At 42.6% G+C, this 22,924-nt stretch overlaps 1 protein-coding gene across 3 annotated transcripts in view; it reads left to right on the top strand.

Moving 5' to 3' along the window:
- MNT (MAX network transcriptional repressor) overlaps positions 1 to 22,924 on the top strand; it is a 701,036-nt gene that overhangs the window by 655,678 nt on the left and 22,434 nt on the right. For all 3 annotated transcript variants that reach the window (XM_044054412.1, XM_044054414.1, XM_044054413.1), the window contains one exon: positions 20,400 to 20,592. In XM_044054412.1, the coding sequence (XP_043910347.1) occupies positions 20,400 to 20,592 (193 nt within the window). The remainder of the gene's footprint in view (positions 1 to 20,399; positions 20,593 to 22,924) is intronic.

Below are 22,924 nucleotides of genomic sequence, written 5' to 3'. Positions count from 1 at the left end.
GGTTTCACCTCATATCATGCGTTCCGGCCCCAAAATCCGGACAACACCAATAAAGGAGGGGGGGTGTCCATATTCATAAAGGACACCCACACCTCAAGGTTGGTGGCAACGCACGATGCATCGGAGACCATCCAGGTGCAATTAACCATATGCAAGACTGCTCTGCAATTTGTAGCATGTTACAGGCCACCCTCTCAAACTCAGGAACCTCACATGGCCTTCCTGAAAACAATGGAGGGGATAAATGTATCTCCAAACACCATCATACTAGGTGACTTCAACTACCCTAATATTGACTGGGAACACTACTCAAGCCCAAACACTCTAGCCCAAAGGTTCCTGGCGTTCATAAACTCAAATGCCATGGAACAACTAGTCACCATCCCCACAAGAGGAGAAAACATACTTGATCTCATCATCACGAACATGGGATCACAATGTTCAACACCGGAAGTATACCCCTCACTGGTGAGATCAGATCATAAACTAATCTCGCTGGAGGTCCTCATCCCGCCCCACCTGAAACAAAAAGACCACAGTGAAAACTTCTCAAAAGCCGACTTCACACTTCTAAAACTAGTGTGGTCTCCTTTAAGGCCCCTGAGCCAGTGGTAAACATTACTCAAACCGCTGAATCACTTACAAATGCCTTCTACCAGCACCTACAAGACTGCATGGATCAGGCAATCCCAAAAAAAACTAAGACTCTTTGTACCAAAGGCAAGCGTCCAGTCTGGTGGACCCCAGCCATAAACAAGCTCTACAACAAAAGGAGGAAGCTACTACAAGATAGAGCAAAATCCTTGAAAGTTAAGACACCTTTGATCATTATAAGTAAAAAACTAAGAGCTCTCATAAAATCATCCAAGGCAAATTTTGAGAGAAAAATCGCCAAGGATTCAAAAGACAATCATAAGGCCTTCTTTAGCTATGTTAGAAACCTAGGAGGAAACTCCCAGATATGCTCAGAATTAGTTCAAAATGATGTGAAGATTACTGAACCTACACACATTGCCAACATACTGGCTGACAGGTTCAGTGCAAACTTCTCCCCTCTCTCCCACCCAAAGCGTGAGATATCTATACCAGAGGACTGGAGCCCCCCAACATCTCCAACGCCCAGGTGAGAACTGCTCTCTCCAAAGCAAAAACACAGCATCCATGGGACCGGATGGTGTCCCCGGCTGTGTGCTCCATGAACTCAATGAGGAATTAAACCCGCAGTTAGGACAGCTGTTTAATCTTAGCCTCACCTCAGGATACGTACCCAAGGAGTGGCGCCGCGACTGTGGTCCCACTTCACAAGGCGGTGCCTCCACCGACCCTGGAAATTACCGTCCCATTAGCTTGACAAGCCTTATCTGCAAAGCCATGGAGAGGATCATAATGGAACTCATAAATAAAGAAATAGGGAGCTTGCAGACTTTGGATCCAACCCAGTTTGGCTTTGTCAAAGGCAGATCATGCCTTTTAAACTTGGTTGACTTTTTCGAGACAGTTACCAAGGCCATTGATGAGGGAAAGGCAGTCCATACAGCCTACCTTGACCTGGCAAAGGCCTTCGACACAATACCCCACTCAGGTATCATCAAAAAACTCATCAGCTTGAATGTAAACCCATACATCACAAGATGGGTTGCAAACTGGCTAAGTGACAGAACCCACAGGGTCAGAGTTGCTGGAGCCATGTCAGACTCAAAGCCTGTCACAAGTGGTGTCCCACAGGGCTCAGTCCTGGGTCCACTCTTGTTTGGCATCTACTTTTCTGAAGTACAAGCAAACACAGGAGGGTTATGGCTGACAAAGTTTGCAGATGACTGCAAACTGGCGCCATAGTCGAAAACACATCTGACACAGATATCCTTCAGAAGGGCCTCACAGAAGCGGATAACTGGTGCCAGAGCCATGGCCTAAAGTTAAATGCCAAGAAATGCATAGTCATACCCTTCGGGAAAAACAAGGTTACCCCTAGCTACCATATAGGTGGCAATCCACTGAGCACAGAAGAAGTCATCAGGGATCTGGGGACCCAGGTTGACAGTAGCCTTCGTTTGACACTCATGTTGCTAAAGTAGTTAGGAAAACCTTCTACATTGCCCACCTGATCATGAAGGGATTCACATCTAGATCAAGGGAGGTCATCGCCCCCTGTACTCATCACTCATTAGACCTATGATTGAGTACAATGCCCCATTCGGAATGTATCTGACCAGACACCTGCAGCAGCTGGAAAGGCCCCAAAGTTCCTCACCAAAAGGATAAAGGGTCTCAAAATATGTCTTATGCTGCCCGACTGAAAGAACTCCAGCTCTATTCAGTCTCATACCGCTTGCTCAGAGGTGACCTGTGCCTGACATATAAGGCCATGTCAAACCCTGATTTGATGAATATGCTTCACCTCAAAAATCTAGATCCCTCAGAACCACAAGGGCGGAGACTTAAACCTTGACACGGTTATTAATAGAACATGCTGGAGGGACAGATTCATCACCCAGAGACTCCCTATGCTGTGGAACAAAATCCCGGTACATGTGAGGCAGAGCACCTCGCTGGCCTTGTTCAAGAGGAATCTTGACCAATGGATGGGGATCGCAGATATACCCCAGGGATTACTTCAGTGTCACTGCTTGACAGAGGCACAGAAAAATAATAGGCATAGTTTTATTCAAACTAAAGGGGTGGCGAAAGCCAAATAACTATGGGCTAGGCTCATAAATGCCCTTGGGCAGATAGCCTAGTATGAACCTATGAACCTATATAATTTGTATATGTATATCTATATATATGTATATGGATTCACTTTATAATCTCGAAATACTGAAATATCGAATTTCAGTATTTTGAGACTATAAAGCCGAAAAAACAAAACCTCGAAACCCAAAACCGCAACTGTTAAAGCACACATACAAACACAAGTACACCTACCTCCGCACAACAAGACAAACACACACACACCCTTACTGTAAGCAGGGGGGCAAGCCCCCTGCACTCCCCACACCCCCCTACTTACATATACCAACTCTGTGGTCGCAACACCAACACACACATACAAACCCACCAGCATACATTCCGCACCCCCCTCGCACAAACACACATCACACAGATACAAACACCACCACTCGCAACACTGACACACACACACTCTCACCTATGTACCCTAACCCACACCCAACCCTCCCCAAAACCCTTAAAAACACCACACTTACCTAACACGCCATCAGTACCGCCGGTTCGATATTCTGCAGTTTCGCACATCTGCAGATTCTACACTTTGGTCTCGAGTTACTGAAATTCGAGATTCCAAAGTGTTTCTATATATATTATTGCATGGCACTGCTACACAAAGTAAAGGCAAAAAACAGGCATTCACATTAGCCAAACAAACATGCTGAAAAAAAAATTAACAAAATGTAGAAGTTTAAACCATGATGACAAAGACCTAAAATCAGGGGCATTTTTTATTTTTAAATATTGACTGAATTCACTCAGAAAATTATTAGAATGTGACGATATGTATCACTGTGCAGTTTCTGAAGAACAAGAAGTCAAGAGTTATTTAATTAATTTAATCCTTTTTGTTTTATTATAAAATTATCAAATTTATGAGGGTCACAGCAACATTCTGAGGCAAAATCAAGGACACTTGAGAGGTATGCCATGGTGTGTCTGGTTACAACCACATCCCCTTCCTTACTGCGCCTGTCTATTCCTGCAGCAGTGATACAATTTATATTATGTTTAATAAAAATGTTCATCGTGTTTCACTGCTGCAGTCATGACACTTGGGTTATCCTGCCGTCAGGCGGGCCCGCAGTCGGCCTGCGTTCCAAAGTCTTGGTCCGGCATCAGTTGCTGTCGCCTCTTCCCTGACGTCATAGTGCCAGGGGTATACAAGTAGCAGCCGACACCATTTTCTTCAGTCTTTCTTGCCACGCAGTGCCCAAAGCAAAAGCAGTTCGCACGTGCCAGTTGGCCGACTCCTGAGATTTCAAATTCGATTTCAGAACCCAAGTCTTCAATAAAGCTAAGTACCCCGTTGGGGAAAATTTTTCTTGCCTCAGACCGATGTCAGAAAATGTTAATAATTGTATTTCTTCTGGGAAGCAAATACCTCATAAGGATTTTCATTTTTACTGTATTCCATGCCTAGGCCCAGATCACGACGTCACTAGTTGTCGAAAGCACTATTAAACATCGGTTTGATTTTGCTCGCCATTACTTTGGGCGAAGGTTTAATTACACAATGCTGTCGGAACAACCGACGACCGATATGCATAAAAAATGCAAAGATAAAGATAAGGAAAGGCATCTGAGGCCCAAAACTGACGAAGCCTCTTCTAGGCCAGTCACCGGTTTTCAGTGAGGCGCTTTTGCAGCACCTGACACCCACTACCTCAGAACCACAGGCCGCGTCCGACTCCCACGTGGAGGTGCCTAGGCCTCTGGAGCCTAAAGGTGTTGGGCCTACGGAGATTAACCCTTCAGATGGGTCCAGAGCCGCTGAGCAGGCACGGCTTCTGAGGGTGTTTTCAGGCCTACTCTACTTACCATTACTACTACAGCCAAGACTAAGCCGACACTAAAGACAAAGAAGCAAGTACAGCATTCACCTGGACAGGCCTCCATGCCTAAAAAAACAGATGCTCAGGATGGCCGAAGACTTGATAACTCTGATCAGGGGTTCCCATCCCCCTCCTGATAAAAGGCCTAGGCAGGATACAGACTATGATTCCTCTGACCAGGTTTCAATATATTCTGATTCCTCTTCAGACCAGGGATATTCTTTACCCCCCTATGAGGATTCTGATGCTGAAGAATCCATTCCTTCAGCCTCTCCTCCTGAGGATTACTCTTTTTGGGGAAACTTTACATACCATGAGGGAGCATTTCCATTTGGAGGGCCAGGATTACTCAGAATCCAAGAAAAGGCTCAGAGACTTTCTTTTGCTACCTCAGCACAGGCCCCTTGCTATTCCGCCAGTGTTGGACATTGTGGATGATGTGTTCTCTGAATCTAGTTTAAACCCTGATTCTTTACCCCCCAGCTCCAGTAAAGCCAGACAGATAGTACAGAGTCCCTGACACTCACACATTTCTTTATAAAAACCCTGTTGCAGACCCAGAAACTATTTCCCAGGGTCCCAAAGGGGTTAAGGCTTCCACGGCTAAGAATCCAGTTCCCTCGGATAGGGACTCTAGAGCATTAGACAGATGGGGAAAGAAAGTTTACACCTCTGCAACTTTAGCAGTGAGAGCTCTGAATTGCCAGTTTCACATGCTTAAGTATCAACAATATCTACTGTCTCAATTAAAACAGAAAATGAGTATAAATGCAGAACAACCTGACTATTAGGAAGTGGAGAATTTATTGCATGCAGCTGAACAAGTGGGAAAGCATATTTTGCAATGTGGTTTTGATCCATTAGAAGCTTCTTGTAGAGCAGCAGTTACAGGATCTGTGATTCAAAGGCATGCTTGGTTAAAAGAACAAAGTTTACCAGATCATGTTAAGGCAAAATTATTTGATGCTCCTTTGCAGCAAGATAATTTATTTGGTATTAAGGCAGAAGAGGTATTAAAGAAAATGGAGGATAAGGCAAAATCTATGCAAACAGTAAAGGATTTCTTACAGGTACAGCCACCACGATTTAGCAGAAATTGGCCTACAAAGAATTGGTCCTTTCCAGTGTCAGACAGGCCACAAAGAGGCCGATACCGATGCCCAAGAGGCAGATCTCATCCACAAGGTTCTTACAGACCACGACAGTGGGGTGCTTCAAACCCAAAACAAGGTGAGGATAAGTCACAACCTTACAGGAAACAGTCCCAATGACTTCCCCCTTCCAATGCCACATTCTTTCCTCTTGGCAGCTCCCTTAGGAGGGAAACTAGCACTTTTTTTCTCAAAACTGGCAAGCAATTACCCAAGACAAATGGGTACTGAATATTGTGTCTCAAGGTTAAAGGTTCCACTTTCACACTTTTCCAAGGCTAAAAGGAATGCCAGACCTGCCACAAAATCAATGGGCAGAGGCACAAAAACAAATAACAGCTCTCATGGACATGAGAGCTATTCAAAAAGTACCACAGCAGGAAAAAGGACAAGGATTTTACTCAAGACTCTTCCTGGTACCCAGAAAGGACAAAGCCTGGAGACCCATTCTGGACCTTTCCACTCTAAGTACTTACCTGGATGTTCTGAAATTCAAAATGCTGACACTACAACAGCTCCTTCCCATGTTGGGCAAGAAAGCTTGGCTTGTTACTTTGGACCTCAAAGAGGCATACCTGCATGTCCCTATCAGACAAAATTGCAGAAGATGCCTCCGATTCATAGCTGGTTCAATGCACTACCAATTCTCTGCACTGCCCTTTGGCTTATCTACTGCGCCCAGGGTCTTTACCAAGTGCCTGGCACCAGTAATTGCATTTTGCAGACAAAAAGGAATTCAAATATATCCATATCTGGACGACTGCCTGATTCAAGCAGAGAGCAAGGACATTCTCCTACAGCATCCGGTGTTCATAAAAAGATTGTTAATTTGCCTAGGGTACACAGTAAACGAAAAATCAAAACTAGTGCCTTCACAAGAGATAATATTCCTGGGTGTCAGCTTAAATACAACGGCCCAGATGGCTTATCTCACGCCAGACAAACAAGGACAACTGACTCAGTATTTTCAATTGATGGCAACAAAGTCCCAACTCCCTGCAAGAAAAATTCTGCAGGCCTTGGGATTCATGGCATCCTGCATTCTACTAATTCCATATGCAAGACTGCATATGAGGAAATTACAATGGTACCTAAAAAGTGTTTGGTCTCAACATTCTCACAGCTTGGAGACAGTAATACCTCTAATTCCCTGCCTACAACAGGAGTTTTGATGGTGGGCACAGGCATGTCACCTCAACAAGAGTCAGCCTTTCACTCTTCCTACAGCCAGGCAGACGATAACAACAGATGCCTCGAATTACGCCTGGGGAGCACACATGGCAGGAAAATGTATTCGGGGCAAATGGACCACAGAACAAATAAATGCCTCTTCACATCAATCAAAAAGAGATGTTGGCTGTACAAAATGCCCTAACAGCTTTCAAGGACCTTCTGTATCCAGGACAATTACTATTAAGGACAGACAACACCACAGTGATGTGGTACATAAACAAGCAAGGGGGCACTCATTCTTACCCCCTATGCAGGCAAGCCATGACCTTGTGGAACACGGCTATAACTTATCAAGTTCATCTGCAAGCACAATTCCTGCCAGGAAAGATAAATACTCTGGCAGACGACCTAAGCAGAAACATCATGGATCCTCACGAGTGGAAATTAAATCCACAAGTTTTCAGCATGTTAATGCAAAAATGGGGGTGCCCGGACATAGATCTCTTTGCCTCCCCACTAAATTGCCAACTACAAAAATTCTGCACAAGAATTTATCACACACAAGCATGGAAAGTGGATGCTCTTTCGTTCAGCTGGAAAAGCCTAAGCGTTTATGCCTTCCCACCACTGCCTCTCCTTTCAAAGCTACTCCTAAAAACCAGACAAGACAAACCACAGATGATTCTGATTGCTCCAGACTGGCCACGCCAGCATTGGTACCCAATCTTAAAGAACTTAGTTCAAGGACCACCTTGGATTTTGCCTCAAATTCCACACCTTCTGACTCAGCAAAACAATCGGATACTGCACAGTCAGCTCAAAACCTTAAACCTGGCTGCATGGCAGATTCTTTAGCCAATCAGACAACTTCTCTCTCTAAAGCTGTTATGGATGTCATTTTGGAGGCCAGGAGGCCTAGCACCAGGAAATCTTATTCAGAAAAGTGGAAGAGATTCTGTGCCTGGAACCAGGTTCAAAAACCTTGATCTTCTGGTCCCTAACATTCCTCAGATACTACAATACTTGACTGAGATGCTGGACAAAGGACTATCCTTATCCATTAAGATTCACGCTTCTGCCATCTCGGCTCATTACAACACAGATCCTCCTATTTTTTCTCATCCTTTGCTAAAGCAGTACCTCAGAGGGGCTAAAAACATAAGACCGCCCCGGAGAGCACCAACACCAACTTGGGACCTCAATTTCGTTTTGGAAAAGCTCACTTTACCTCCTTTTGAACCAGCCAATTCAGCAGAGTTAAAATATATATCATGGAAAATTGCTCTGCTTCTTGCAATAACCTCAGCACGAAGAGTCTCAGAACTACAGGCGCTAATGGCAGTAGAGCCTTTTATCATTTTCCACCAAGACAGGGTTTCTTTAAGAACAAACCCTTCCTTTATGCCTAAGGTGGTTTCCAGTGTGGCTCTTAACCAATCTATTCACTTGCCAACATTTTATCCAAATCCCCAAAATAAAGGGGAGAGACTTCTATATTCCTTGGACATACACAGGCAATTGCGCTTCTACTTGGACAAAACAAAGGCTTTCAGAAAATCTGAACAATTGTTTGTATCATATGCTGCAGGATCACAGGGAAAGGCAATTTCAAAGCAGACCATCTCAAAGTGGCTAGGACACTGTATCCGGCTCTGCTACACACAAAATGGGAAACCTGTGCCTAGTAATATTAGACCACATTCCACTTGGGCAACTGCCACTTCCACTGCCTTCCTTAGAGGAGTACCTACCAACGATATCTTGGAAGCTGCAACTTGGAGTTCATTGCACACCTTTACCAAGCATTAACATTTGCCTCTTTATTCTAGATCCAGAGCTGGCTTTGCCACTGCAGTGCTGCAGGGCCTCATAGCCGCACCAAATCCTCTATAGAGCCAGCAACCCAAACTCAGCTTTGGGATTCTACCCAAGTGTAATGACTGCAGCAGTGAAACACGATGAGCATAGTACAGTTTTGTACCTACCATAAATGTAGATGTTCGAGTGTCTTCACTGCTGCAGTCCAGGTTACCCACCCGCCAGCCCCTCTTTCTTATATGGGACTAACCTATACTACCTATGTGGTGTAGTTGCTGGTTAATGAAGGTTTTATTGTTACCTTTTTTGTATGTTTAATTAGCAATATGTATTGCATACCATTTTTGGGGGCACCTGACATCTGGGGCAAGAAAAACTGAAGAAACTGGTATCAGCTGCTACTTATAAACCCCTGGCGCACTGATGTCAGGGAAGAGGTGACAGCAACCGACGCCGGACCAAGACTTTGGAACTCAGTCCAACTGCGGGCCCGCCTGATGGCAGGATAACCCAAGTGTAATGATTGCAGCAGTGAAGACACTCTAACATCTACATTTGTGGTAGGTACAAAACTGTACTTTTGTGCGTCTGTGTAGGCGTTTACAGAGCGGAAAAACATTGCAAGAACAATTCACTGACAGGGTATATGAAAGATTATGTTTTATTTCCCACACAAAGCAGTGCAGGACCAACCAAACTATGCCAGTGCTTGCAGGATCCACCACTGAAGCTGGAGTCGGATCGAATCAGAAGTTGTTATCCTAACTGAATAGATGCTGCTGAAGAACTGCACACAGAAGTGATGTTCTTCGTGTTTAACTGTTGCAGTCATTACGTATGGGTAATCTGCGGGCAGGTTGCCCTCAGTCGGCCTGAATTCCAAAGTTTTGGGTCCTGCATCAGTTGCGGTCTCCTCTTCCATGAAGTCAGGTCGTCAGGGGTATAAAACATGCAGCCGACGCCATTTTCTTTAGTCTTTCTTGCTGTGCGGTGCCCGAAGCAGAAGCATTTCTCAGGTGCCAGTTGGCCAACTACTGAAATATTCGTGTTTGAGTTTCGGAACCGAAGTCTTCAATAAAGCTAAGTACCCTGTTGGGGAAACTTTTTTTCTTGCTTTTTACCAGTGTCAGAAAAAGTTAATAATTGTATTACTTGTGGGAAGCAAATACCTCATAAGGATTTCCATTTATACTGTATTCCTTGCCTAGGCCCTGATCCCAACGTGCCTGGTTGTCGGTTTTGTGCTAGATTTAACCAACGCACTATTAAGCGTCTGTATATTTTTGCATCTAAGTATTTTGGAAACAGATTTAACTACTCAGATGTCGTCGGATAGCAATCTGACTACCCGGAGTACATAAAAAACGCAAAGAAAAGGACAGAGAAAGGCAGTCGAGATCCAAAACTGACGACAAAGCTTCTCCTAAGCCAGTCGCCGGTTCGCCAGTACTCAGGTGCTTTCGCAGTCCCTGATACCCGCTACCTTCGAGTCGCAGGCCTCTACCGACACCCATGTGGAGTCCAGCATGCCGCAAGATACTCAAGGTATTGGACCGACGGATGTATCTCCCTTGGATGGGTCCAGAGCCACTGAGCAGGCACCGGCGTCTGAGGTTGTATTCAGACCTCAACATTTTTATATCAAACCGACGGAAAGCTGCAAAATCAAAGGCAAAGACACCTTCTAAAACTAAAAAAACGATGCCTGAGCCATCCCACTGTAGATAAGAGGCCTAGGCAAGACACTGACTAGGAATCTTCAGATCAGGTTTCTATTTCTTCTGATTCCTCTTCTGATCAGGATTTATCTTTACCTTTCTATGAGGATTCTGATGCTGAGGAGTCTGTTCCATCTGCATCTCCTCCAAACCTTGCTTACTTTGAGGGAGCATTTTCACTGGGAGAGTCAAGACTTCTCAGAATCAAAAAAGAGGCTCTCGTGGATTTCCTCCTCCTCCCTCAGCACAAGCCTTTAGCCATTCCCCCTGTGTTAGACATTGTGGATGATGTATTTTTGGAGTCAAGCCTGACCCCTGACTCTTTACCTCCGGTTCCCAGTAAGCCTGACAGGTATTACAAGGTCTCTGATTCTCATAAATTTTTATTTAGAAACCCTGCTGCTGATCCTGAAACTATTTCACAGGGTCCAAAGGGAGTTAAGGCCTCATCAGCAAAAAAACCCTACCCCCTCCGACAGAGATTCAAGGGCGTTAAACAGATGGGGGAAAAAGGTTTATACAGCTGCAACCTTGGCAATCAGGGCCTTAAACTGTCAATTTCATATGCTTAAGTACCAACATGTTATGGGATTACTGAAACAGAAAATTATGTTGATTTCAGAATGTGCAGAAAATAAGGAATTGCAGGAGTTATTGCATGCAGCTGAACAAGTTGGAAGGCATACTTTGCAATGTGGTTTTGATTCTTTAGAGGCCTCCTGCAGGGCTGCGGTTACCAGATCTGTGATTAGGAGGCATGCCTGGTAAAAGGAACAAAATTTGCCTGATCATGTTAAAGCTAAATTTCTAGATGCACCTTTACAGCACGATTCACTGTTTGGTATTAAGGCGGAAGAGGTTTTAAAGAAAATGGAAGACAAAGCGAAATCTATGCAAACTGTTAAAGATTTCTTAGAAGTGCAGCCACCTAGATTCAGTAGACACCAGCCTACAAAAAATTGGTCTTTTCCAGTGTCAGACAGAGCTCAAAGGGGCAAATCCAGATGCCCTAAGGGTTCCAGGTACCAGGCTCAAGTCTCATACAGGTCAAAGCAATGGGGGCGTATCCACCTCCAAATCTGGAGGAGAAAAAGTGCAAACCTACAGAAAGCAATCCCAATGACTTCCCTCTGCCTACACCAAGCACTTATCTTTTGGCAGCACCCATAGGGGGGAAAATAGCACTTTTTGCTTAAAATTGGCAGTTAATAACCCAGGACAAGTGGGTACTGAACATCGTATCACAGGGATACAGATTCCATTTCCACACACTGCCAATGGCAAATGGTTGGCCACACCTGCCAAAAAAACAATGGGCAGAGGCACAGAAACAGGTTACGTCTCTCATGGATATGGGGCCATTCAGACAGTACCAGAAGAGGAAAAAGGACAAGGTTTTTACTCGACTGTTCTTGTTACCCAGAAAGGACAAGGCCTGGCGGCCAATACTGGATTTATCGATTTTAAACACATACCTGGACATTCCAAAATTCAAAATGCTCACTTTGCAACAGCTTCTGCCCATGCTGGGCAAGAATGCTTCGCTGGTGACTTTAGACTTAAAAGGGGCATACCTGCATGTCCCAATAAGACAGTCGTGCAGAAGATACCTCAGATTCAAGGCTGGCTTAATGCATTACCAATTTTCTGCACTGCCCTTTGGCTTATCTGCTGCTGCGCCCAGGGTCTTTACAAAGTGCCTGGCACCAGTAATTGCATTTTGCAGACAAAGAAGTATTCAAATATATCCTTACTTGGACGACTGTCTCTTTCAAGCAGAGAACAAGGACACTCTTCTATGACACCTGGCATTTGTGAAAAGGCATCTAGCATGCCTAGGGTGCACAATAAACTAAAATAAATCACAGGTGGTACCCTCTCAAAAGATAACATTCCTGGGTGCAAGCTTACATACAACTGCCCAGATGGCTTACCTTCCGTCAGACAAACAAAGGCAACTGACTACTCACTTCAAGCTGATGGCAACAAAAACCCAGTCTTCTGCAAGACAAATTCTTCAGGCTCTGGGCTTCATGGCATCCTGCATCCTACTAATTCCATATGCAAGACTGCATATGAGGAAACTTCAGTGGTACCTAAAAGGTTTTTGGAGTCAACATTCACACAGTCTGGAAACAATGATTCCTCTCATCCCTTGCCTGCAATAGGAGTTTCTATGGTAGGCAAAGGCCTGTCACCAAAACATGGGACGGCCCTTCACTCTACCCCCTGCCAGCCAAACCTTAACAACAGACGTATTAGATTATGCCTTGGGAGCCCACATGGCAGGAAGATGCATTCAGGGCATATGGGCACCAAATCAAATGCATCTACATATCAACCAGAAAAAGATGCTAGCTGTTCAAAATGCCCCAACAGCCTTCAAGGACTTACTACATCCAGGACAACTACTGATAAAGACGGACAGCACCACACTAAACAAGCAAGGGGGCACACACTCATACCCCCTTTGCAGATTAGCCATGGCACTGTGGGACACAGCCTTGACCTACCAAATAAATCTTCCTGCCTGGAAAACAGAACACTCTGGCAGACGATTTAAGCAGAAACCTTATGGATCCTCACGAGTGGAAACTAAATCCACAAGTATTCAGCATGATAACAGAGAAATGGGGGAGCCCAGACATAGATCTATTTGCCTCTCCTCAAAATTATCAGTTGAAAAGATTCTGCACAAGGATTTATCACAGACAAGCATGGAAAGTGGATGCCCTATCCTACAGTTGGGAAAACCTGTCAGTTTATGCCTTTCCTCCTCTGCCTCTTCTACCCAAGGTCCTTCTAAAAGTCAGACAAGAGAAGTCAAAGATGATATTAATTGCCCTGGACTGGCCCCGCCAATACTGGTACCCAGTCCTAAAGAACCTGTCTCAATACCCAGCTTGGACCTTGCCTCAAAGACCACAGTTACTGTCCCAGCAAAACAATCAGATCCTGCACAATCAACTACAGACTCTGAACCTGGCAGCATGGCTAATCATGTAATCATGCGAACGACACCTCTCCGTAAAGCTGTGATGGATGTCATTTTGGAAGCCAGAAGGCCTAGTACTAAAAAAATCTTATACTGACAAATGGAAGCGATTCTGTGCTTGGAATCAAACACTAGGAACTGATACAACAGAACCGCATATTCCTCAGATATTACAATACTTAACTGAGATGCTTTACAAAGGCCTATCTTTCTCATCAATCAAAATCCATGCCTCTGCCATTTCGGTTCATTACAGTACAGAGCCACCAATCTTTTCTCATCCTTTACTAAAGCAGTATCTTAGAGGATCCAAAAACGTAAGGCCTCCTAGAAGATCACCATTACCTGCATGGTACCTCAATTATGTGTTGGAAAAACTCACCCTGCCTCCATTTGAACCAGCCTCTACCGCTGATGTAAAGTTCTTATCATGGAAGATAGCTCTGCTACTAGCAATTACTTCAGCAAGAAGGGTTTCAGAGCTACAGGCCCTCATGGTTGTAGTGCCTTTTATCATATTTTACCCAGACAGGGCGTCTCTGAGGACAAATCCTACTTTTATGCCTAAGGTGGTTTCCAGTGTGGCTCTTAACCAAACAATTCATCTGCCAACTTTTTATCCAAATCCGCAGAACAAAGGGGAGAGAATTCTGCATTCCTTGGACGTACACAGACAGCTAAGATTCTACTTGAGCAGGACAAAAGCTCTAAGAAAAATGGAGCAATTACTAGTGTCATATGCTGCAGGATCAGAAGGAAAGGCTATCTCAAGACAATTTCAAAGTGGATAAGCCACTGCATCCATTTCTGCTACTTACACCATGGTAAACCTGTGCCCAAGGGCATTAGGTCTCATTCCACCAGAGCTGCAGCTACTTCGGCAGCCTTTCTCAGAGGAGTACCAACCAAAGACATTCTAAAGGCTGCTACTTGGAGTTCTGTTCACACCTTTACAAAGCATTACCATTTGCGCCTCTGTTCTAAGTCCAGGGCTGGCTTTGCCACTGCAGTGCTGCAGGGTCTTATAGCCGCACCTAATGCTGTTTAGCTCCAGCCTCCCAACCATAGCTTTGGGATTCTTTCCAAATGTAATGACTGCAACAGTAAAACACGAAGAACATAGTACAGTTGTGTACACTTACCATAAATGTAGATGTTCGAGTGTATTCACTGTTGCAGTCCAGGTTACCCCCCCGCCATCCCCCTGTCATTCTGGAGTTTATCTTTCCTTCTCTATCTTCTACAACCTATGTGGTGTATTTGCTTGTAGATGAGGGTAAAGTTTATATTGATGCTTGTGTGTGTGTGTGTGTGTGTGTGTATGTATATATATATATATATATATATATATATATATATATATATATATATTTTTTTTTTTTTTTTTTTTGCTACCTTTTTGGGGGCACCTGAAATCGGGGGCAAGAAAAACTAAAGAAAATGGCGTCGGCTGCATGTTTTGACGACCTTACGTCATGGAAGAGGAGACAGCAACCGACGCAGGACCCAAGACTTTGGAATTCAGGCCGACTACATTTTTTTCAAATGCCAGTAAAGTTAAACGTATTCCAAAACATAGATAACAGATGCTGCTTCCATGACCACTGACTTTATTTGCCTCTTCCTAATAAATCCTGGTCTTGGTACTGCCCCATTTGAGGTTACATTCAATCACAGACTGATTATTACCACCTAGACCTCACAGGCACCCTGACCCTGCAGGTCTGGACTGGTGACATCAGTAGAATATAGGAAAAAGGCCATGAAAATAACCAAAGCCGTGAGGCTGCTTAGAGAAAATGATAGTTACTGCAAGCGTAAGGGTGCACTCTTTGAAACTGTGAATTTCCCGCTCAAACTGGGACAGGTGGCAACCCTGTTTGTAAAGGACCTCTTTCTGTCTGCTCTCCAGCTTACCAGAGGCCTTTTTTTAAAAAGTCATTGCTTGTGGTCTAGTTTAAGCTTTCTTAAATGTAGTCAAATCTTTTCATTTGTTAACATGGCTCTTGTAAGCTATCCACTTTTTGATATGAGTTACCACACTGTTAGATCCTTTTCAGGCAGAGCTTGAATTTGTAAGCAGGCTAGCTGTTTTAATAACTGACTTCATTTGATTATTAACCACATCATGTTTGATAGATTAACTGTAAATGTGTCTGTTTATTTCTATAGAAAAGATTGTTGTCGGGGTTAAAAAAAATTATTCTTGTATTCATTTTAGCAATGTTCTGTCATCTCAGGTCTGCATGATGGTTTTATAACATGTTATGTTAAATTCTAAAACAACATACAGTTTTGCTGATTTATTTAATTTCATTCAATCCACTAGAATTGTTTCTGCCTCCCTTGTTAACTTTGTTAACCTTATCATTTCCACACGACAATCTTTTCACTCACCGTAAAGCTCCATCCTTGGTCCTACACTGTGGAATGCTTCTTTATTACAGTCATACCTTAAAATTTCTTAAAAAAGCCAACAAATCATTACTAGATTACCTTAAAAAAAACTTCTGTTTAACTCCAGTCTAATACAAGTTGTGTTGAAGATGTTAATCCTACTGAAACAGTACGTTATTCTCCGAGAAGAAAGCAGCTGTCACAGTTACGTGATTTAATATAATTATCTTGTTTTAATGCATGGAGAATGGTTGTTGTGCTACAGAAATGATCATATTACAGCCTTGTTAACAATGCATAACGTGCTAGGCTGTTTTGGCGAAAAGAGCGAAGCAGTGTAATAACATTTAAAGCATAGTCACCCCCAGTTCAAGGTAAAAAAATGAAAGCACGTATAAGCAAAGAGTGTAACATAAGCGTAGTTATTTATTTATTAAAAGTAACGTGTTTTTGTCTAAGTACTGTATATACTATATATTCAAAACATTACTCATATTAAAGAGAAATGTAGGCAACCCTGAAAGCAAAGATGTGAAAACACTGACTAAATTAAATGTTATACATTGTGAAGGGTTGAGGTAACTTCACCTAAATAGATCATACTTAAAGAACTTAATAAAAGGGGCCTCTGAGTCACCAGGTCTGAATCTGCATAAAGTGAATAAACTAGTCTTCAAACAAATGAATCAGCTACAACTCAAGCTGACTCTGATTGGGTGAAAAAAGTATACCCCATATTCTTTCAGACAGGCTAATTGAAGAGAAAGAAACTAATAAAACCAAAAAAAAAAGAATATATGCCATGCACTGTGAAGAATTAAAGCTGGGATTCATTGAACTTTTCTTAAGCTTGTGTAAACAGCTGTAACCAAAAGGGGCACTGTAGGTATGAATGGCATGATTAGCCGCAATGAGGAAAACCTCATTGTCAGCTAATTTGTATGATGTCACCACTAATGCTAATCAACCCTTTCCTGCAGTAATTACCACTGGGTCGCCCAGGTATCTGTTGGCCACAGGCACTCTCCCATACACATTCAGATACACACACACACACACACACACACACACACACACACACCTACACCTGTACCTTTCAACTGTCCCTGGTTTTCCCTCTTACATTTGTCCCTTGTAAATAACGGACAGTTACATTCAGTCAGTGATGCCAGACCTTGGAGTTTCATACTTATTATTCAGAAGATGTTTTGTGATACAAAACTTGTTCCATTACATTTCTAAGTGACTTAGAGTAGTACTTAAAAAGTGATACTAGTGTCCACCCTCCCCCAATATTACTGGCTTTGTTCCTTTTTCTTGTGGGAGTTCACACACACACACACACACACATTCACATTCAGGCATTCATTATCACACACACTCAGACAGTCCCACACATACACAGGCACTCACCATACATGAAATATCCTCCACAGTAAGGCACATTAACAAACACACACATCCATTCACTTAACACTCGGTCCAACACTGGGGGAGGGTGGACACTAGAATCACTTTTTAAGTACTACTCTAAGTTACTTAGAAATGTAATGGAACAACAGGTTTTGTATCACAAAACATCTTCTGAGTAATAATCAGGGGTCCAGGAAAGTAAATATTGTGGGAAGAAATATCCAGGGGATTGTTATGGCTAGGCTTGTATAGGCCCTAGGGTTGATAGCCTAGTGCCAGCCTATGAACTTGCAGATACACTCACCCATTCACCTATATAAATGTATATAAATAAAATGAATGGGTGGTGGATCGCCTTTGCTGTAAAAGATGTTTTTTCAACATCTGTTCAGTCAGCTGCATTTGGTCAACGAGTGTGAGAAATTGCACAGTTCGGGTTTGGGGAATATGGTGTTTCCCAGGTAGTGTATTTAATTAGCAGGGGGTGTAGGGAGTGCAGGGGTGGCTTGCCCTCTTACAAAAAATATGTTTTTGTAGTTTGTTTTATTTTAAGTTTTGCACGTGCTGAGGTTGTTTCTCGACACGTCGGATAGCATGTCAGTGTTGGTGTTTGGGAGTCTTTTGCGGTCGACATATGGGTGGATTTACAAAAGTGTGTGTATGTATGTATGTATATATATATATATATATATATATGTGTGTGTGTGTGTGTGTATATATATATATATATATATATATATATATATATATATATATATATATATATATATATATATATATATATATATATATATATATATATATACACACACACACACCTGAAATCGCTCGCACATCTGCAGGCAAGCAGATACACTGCCACATGTGTACACACACTCACGCTCCCAACACTTGCCTACAATGATATCTGTCCCATTAGAAGTAATGTGCGAACCTGGAATTGTGTCCTTGTTAATTAACACAGCTGACCTTGATAATTTTTACACCTGAGCATTTCTGTGAGTCTCTCAGGTGAATAAGTCCCTTCCTGCAAGCATTTCTGTCGAGAGCATATGACAAATTAACATATAGGCAGTTAGCATGGCTGTGGAGACTCATTGCTGTAAGCCTGTCTATGAATTAGATAGTGCTGCTGCCAGTTATTTTCTGCCTGTGGTGGTAGCCCTTTCTGAATCCCAGCCAAAATCTTTTTTTTTTTTGTCCCCTTATATCATTCCATTGGCTTGACACTCAGTGCACCACATCCACAGCAGGTCTACCAGCTGATCTTCTACCCTCTTGGACTTAATCTCGTATTGCTGTGGCCAGTCGTGGATCCTAAGGGTGTCCCACAGGCTTGGCGATCTCTGCATCCAATTGGCAACTTAGAAAGGTCCACCCCCACATCTCTTCTTTGGTCTAAGCCTCCCCCAATGACGTCCCCAGTGTCCACCAGGGATCATCACAGAGAGACTCCCATGTCGCTGCCCTCCCCACAGGATAAGCATCCCCATCCCTTCCCTGCCACTCTGTCACTTGTCCGAGCCACTAGTCAAACCCAGGTCACCTGGGTATTAGTCAGGGCTTTATTCTTCTATGCTACCAGAGCAGCTTGAATCCCAGCAAAAATGTATCTTAACTTGTTTTACCAAGAAGTTGTACTTTGAGAGACCCGTGCAAATATATTTGACCTCCTCAGCTTTGCTGTTGAGGTCATAATTATTCATGCATACTATCCAAAGCATAATTTCCTGGTAAAACATGCTATGCTTAAACAGAGTAACATGTCTAGATGTGGGTCATGCTCAGTTTACCCATATGCAGATGTAATTAATGGTTTGCTATTGTTCAGTGGCATTAGTTGAAAAAAACATTTCTTTTAATTATGACATTGTCCAGTGTTACTTCATAGTACTTCCTTCTGCTTTCACCGCCAGGGGTGTTTGCCATCCAGGATGTACTGCTTATGAGTACTCTACTGAACATGAGGATGTCTGAGTGCTGTAGCTGATGCTTTCTCTTTTTTGTACATTTGGTAACAGGCTTACCAGTCATGTACTGCCAGTTTTATTTTCAATACAGTAGGTATTAATAGATTTTTTATACTATTTGTAGTTATTTGAAGGGGTAGAGTTTTTTTTTTTTTTTTTTATGTGAAAGTTGCTTTTTAAATTAAGAAGGTTAGTGAGGTGGAGATAATGTTGGTAACACTGTTTTATCTTGCATATGGTAGTATTTGTGTCTTTCTGTATGGCAACCTTTATTTTACAGTTTGAATACTTGTTTTCTTTTGGTGGGTAGAACTGTGGTTGTTCACCTTTTTTCATACTAATGGGATTTTGGCGTAGAATATCCAGTATGTTAATATTTCGGTGTAGAATATCCAGTATGTTATTTAATATTTCAGTGTAGAGTATCCAATATGTTGTTTAATATTTCGATGTAGAATATCCAGTATGTTGTTTTAAGTTGTCAGTTTTCATTGTATCCTTGATTACTGCAGGTTGTGCAGCGAAGGCACCCTGGCTAAGAACTGAATCAGAGAACCAAGAGCTGTGAGGCAGCAATGCTAACAGTTCCACAAATATGCAAGAGATGTTACATAGCAGTACATGTCCATATCATGTGCTCTAAAACACTTTCTAGCACTGTTAAATTATATTTCAAGCTTATACATTGAGCCTGCAGCCATCTCAGTGCACATCTCAGCCTTTGCAGCATGTTATTAAGCTGTATGCTCGATAGTTGTGATTTAATTTGTGTACATGGTTGGCATACTTCAGTTAGTTGGCATTGCCTGTATTCTTTTTTGTTATTACATAGTTCTTATTTTTATTCTGATTTATTGGAATTGTTTTGAACTAGGCCGTGGCTGAAAGAGTCCTTGAAGTCCAGTCCCGTAGGTCATCAATAAAAAAAAATATTCTGGATGGAGCAGGGAGGTACACTGGGGTAAGGAGGCTGGCCTTCTTTCATCTAGATGTTGGCTCTCGGTTAATGTTTTGCTGTAAATTCTCTGTTTAGTGTATGGGCAGTTCATAATCTAAACTACTGAAGTGTTGTATAGCAAGGAGTGTACCCTGCGGCTTTCAGTAAAAGTAACTGCATTTCATGTTCACTGATTGCATCATGCTGTTACCTTTTTTTTTTTTTTTTTTGGGTTTGCTAATTGTATTTTTAATTTGTTTCACAGACACTAAAAAGAAAAGAGAAAGAGTATGAACATGAGATGGAACGTCTGGCAAGGGAAAAGATAGCCACGCAACAGCGATTAGCAGAGTTGAAAAATGAACTAAGTCAGTGGATGGATATATTAGAAATTGAGAGGATTGTGCGGCAGACAGTACAGCCAGAAGATGATCAAGCATCTACCTCAACTGCTTCAGGTTTGTGTCATTTGTTGAGATGAATTATCCCTGCCCCTCCCCCCTTTCTTAAGTTACTGACTGCATCATTCAACATGTTGCTGTATCCCCACTGCATACTCTTATGTTCAGACTTTCACTGACCATGCTGTCTCAACAGAACACACCTAAAATTCCTTCTTTTCCTGACGCTCAGTATGTGTTCATGCATATTCACCATCAACAAACAGGCCTTTCATTGTGTTGGGTGGTTTTGGTCTTAGCTGTTGTATTTATAGGTTCATAGGTTCATAGGTTTATACTAGGCTATCTGCCCCAAGGCATTTATAAGCCTAGCCCGAATTTTTGTGGCTTACGCCACCCCTTATATGAAAATTTACTGTACCCATTAGTTTGTTGTGCCTCTGTCCAGCAGTGACACAGAGATGATTCCCGGGGTAAACCTATGATCTCCCATCCACAGGTCAAGATTTCTCTTGAACAGAGCCAGCGAGGTGCTCTGCCTCACATGGACCGGGACTCTATTCCACAGCATAGAGAGTCTCTGAGTGATAAATCTATCCCTCCAGCACGTCCTATTTATATCCGTGCTAAGGTTTAAGTCGCTTGCTCTAGTGGTTATTTGCTTGTTCATTCACTCCAATTTCCTAATCATACAGTCTTACTTAGTAAAAAGCTTAGTCCAAGTCAGGACAGTTTAAGACCTTTGTTTGCTGCCTGGGGTACTTCAGAATTTTGCACAGCTCTTGTTTGTGTCTGGTCATGCATGATTCACTTCTATGGAAGAGCAAAATCTGATTGTTTGGATGGCATTTCCTTACTCTCACCTTGTCAGAAGCTGCCGTTCCATACAAAGTAATTTTGATAGCTCAAACAAGATTTATTTTAGGCGAAACTCCTCAAAACACCATGCGTTAGTCTTGGGCAGTCACTTGTTTGTTCTGACATGAGTGAGCAAAAGATTTCTAAGATTTAGTATATCAAGGGCTCCGGGGAAAGCAGCACAATGTAGCCCTTTGAATGTGCAGAATAGCTTTCTACATATACAAACAATTGGCTTTTAGGATAGCTGCACTCTCATACTGAGTCCTGGAGTTGCAGAAGACTAGCAACGACATTTTTTTCTCAAATTTCTACAAGTAGTGGAAGAGCGCACACTATATTTTTCTTCCCCATTTGTGAGCACTTGGTTGACCATTTGCTGTATGTCTGCACAATTTTATCTTAAGTGTCCCCAATACAATTCCCCAGGACCGAGATCTCGCATGTTGGAGCATCCCCATCAACTGGGATGTCTGTTCATCACAAGCAGTACCCCTTCCCTCTCAGAGTTGGAAAGCCTCTCTTTCCCATCTCTCCCCAGTTCCTGCAGCACCTGAGTGCTAATCAACCTGAGTGCTAATCAGTCTTGGATTATCTGGATCATAGAAGGACTGTCATCCCCACTATGGGTTGGATCCAGGTCATACACCATGTCTTAATATTGTTAGGCAGTTTCTGTAGATTTGGGGTTTTACTCTAGCTGTCTACAAAGATCTAGCTCGTAGTCCTGTTCTTAACAACTTCAAGGCCAGTGCCATCAGCTGCTTTCATGATAGCTGAGCTAACCATGGAGACCATTAGAGCTGTCCACAGACATGCCACCTCGTTGAATTAACATAGGAAGATGTTCAGATCAATGCTGCAGTAGCCTAAGCTGTATGGATTACTCCTGCCAAAGGTAAACCCAGCTGCTCAATAATCAAAGCTTTAGAGCGTCTTCCACTCACCCAAACAGGGTTAATAAATAAGATGGTTTGAGCACCAAGCACTTCAGACTTTTCTTGCTTTTGATGTAAGATCCTCTTTTGAAATTCAGAGGAGTGTCATTTGGCTAGTCTTTCAAGGCTGGGCACATAAGTTCCCTTCAGGGAAAAAAAAATCCACATTGTATTATTTTATAAAGAAAACGATTATCCTTCTTCTTGGGATTTTATTTGGATGATTGTCTTATATTTGCAAAGTCATAGTCAGAATGTTAGGAATCCCTTTCCTGGATCAAAGATTTCTTTCTCAGTCTGGGATTCAAACAGAACATTTCAAAAATATTAAGTCGGTCCTGCTCACCAGATAGTTTTTCTAGGACGTGTACTAGTTGCATTTCTCCAGAGGGCTTTTTCTACCCCAAGAAAAAGCACACTTCTGTTTAAATCAGTTCCTGAATTTCTTCCCAATCAGTATACAGTTCCTGCCAGGGAATATCTTAGATTCCTAGGATTTATGGCTTCTACGAATCTCTTGAGACTTCTAGCAAGACAACACATGATTAAAATAGAATGGTTTCTCAAATTAGTCTGGTCTCAACACCAACGCA

The sequence above is a fragment of the Protopterus annectens genome, chromosome 13.part0, assembly GCF_019279795.1.
Source record: "Protopterus annectens isolate FY-2018-M chromosome 13.part0, PAN1.0, whole genome shotgun sequence".
Lineage (NCBI taxonomy): Eukaryota > Metazoa > Chordata > Ceratodontiformes > Protopteridae > Protopterus > Protopterus annectens.
The sequence above is the reverse complement of the archived record's forward strand: the minus strand, read 5'-3'. Positions and strand labels throughout refer to the sequence as shown.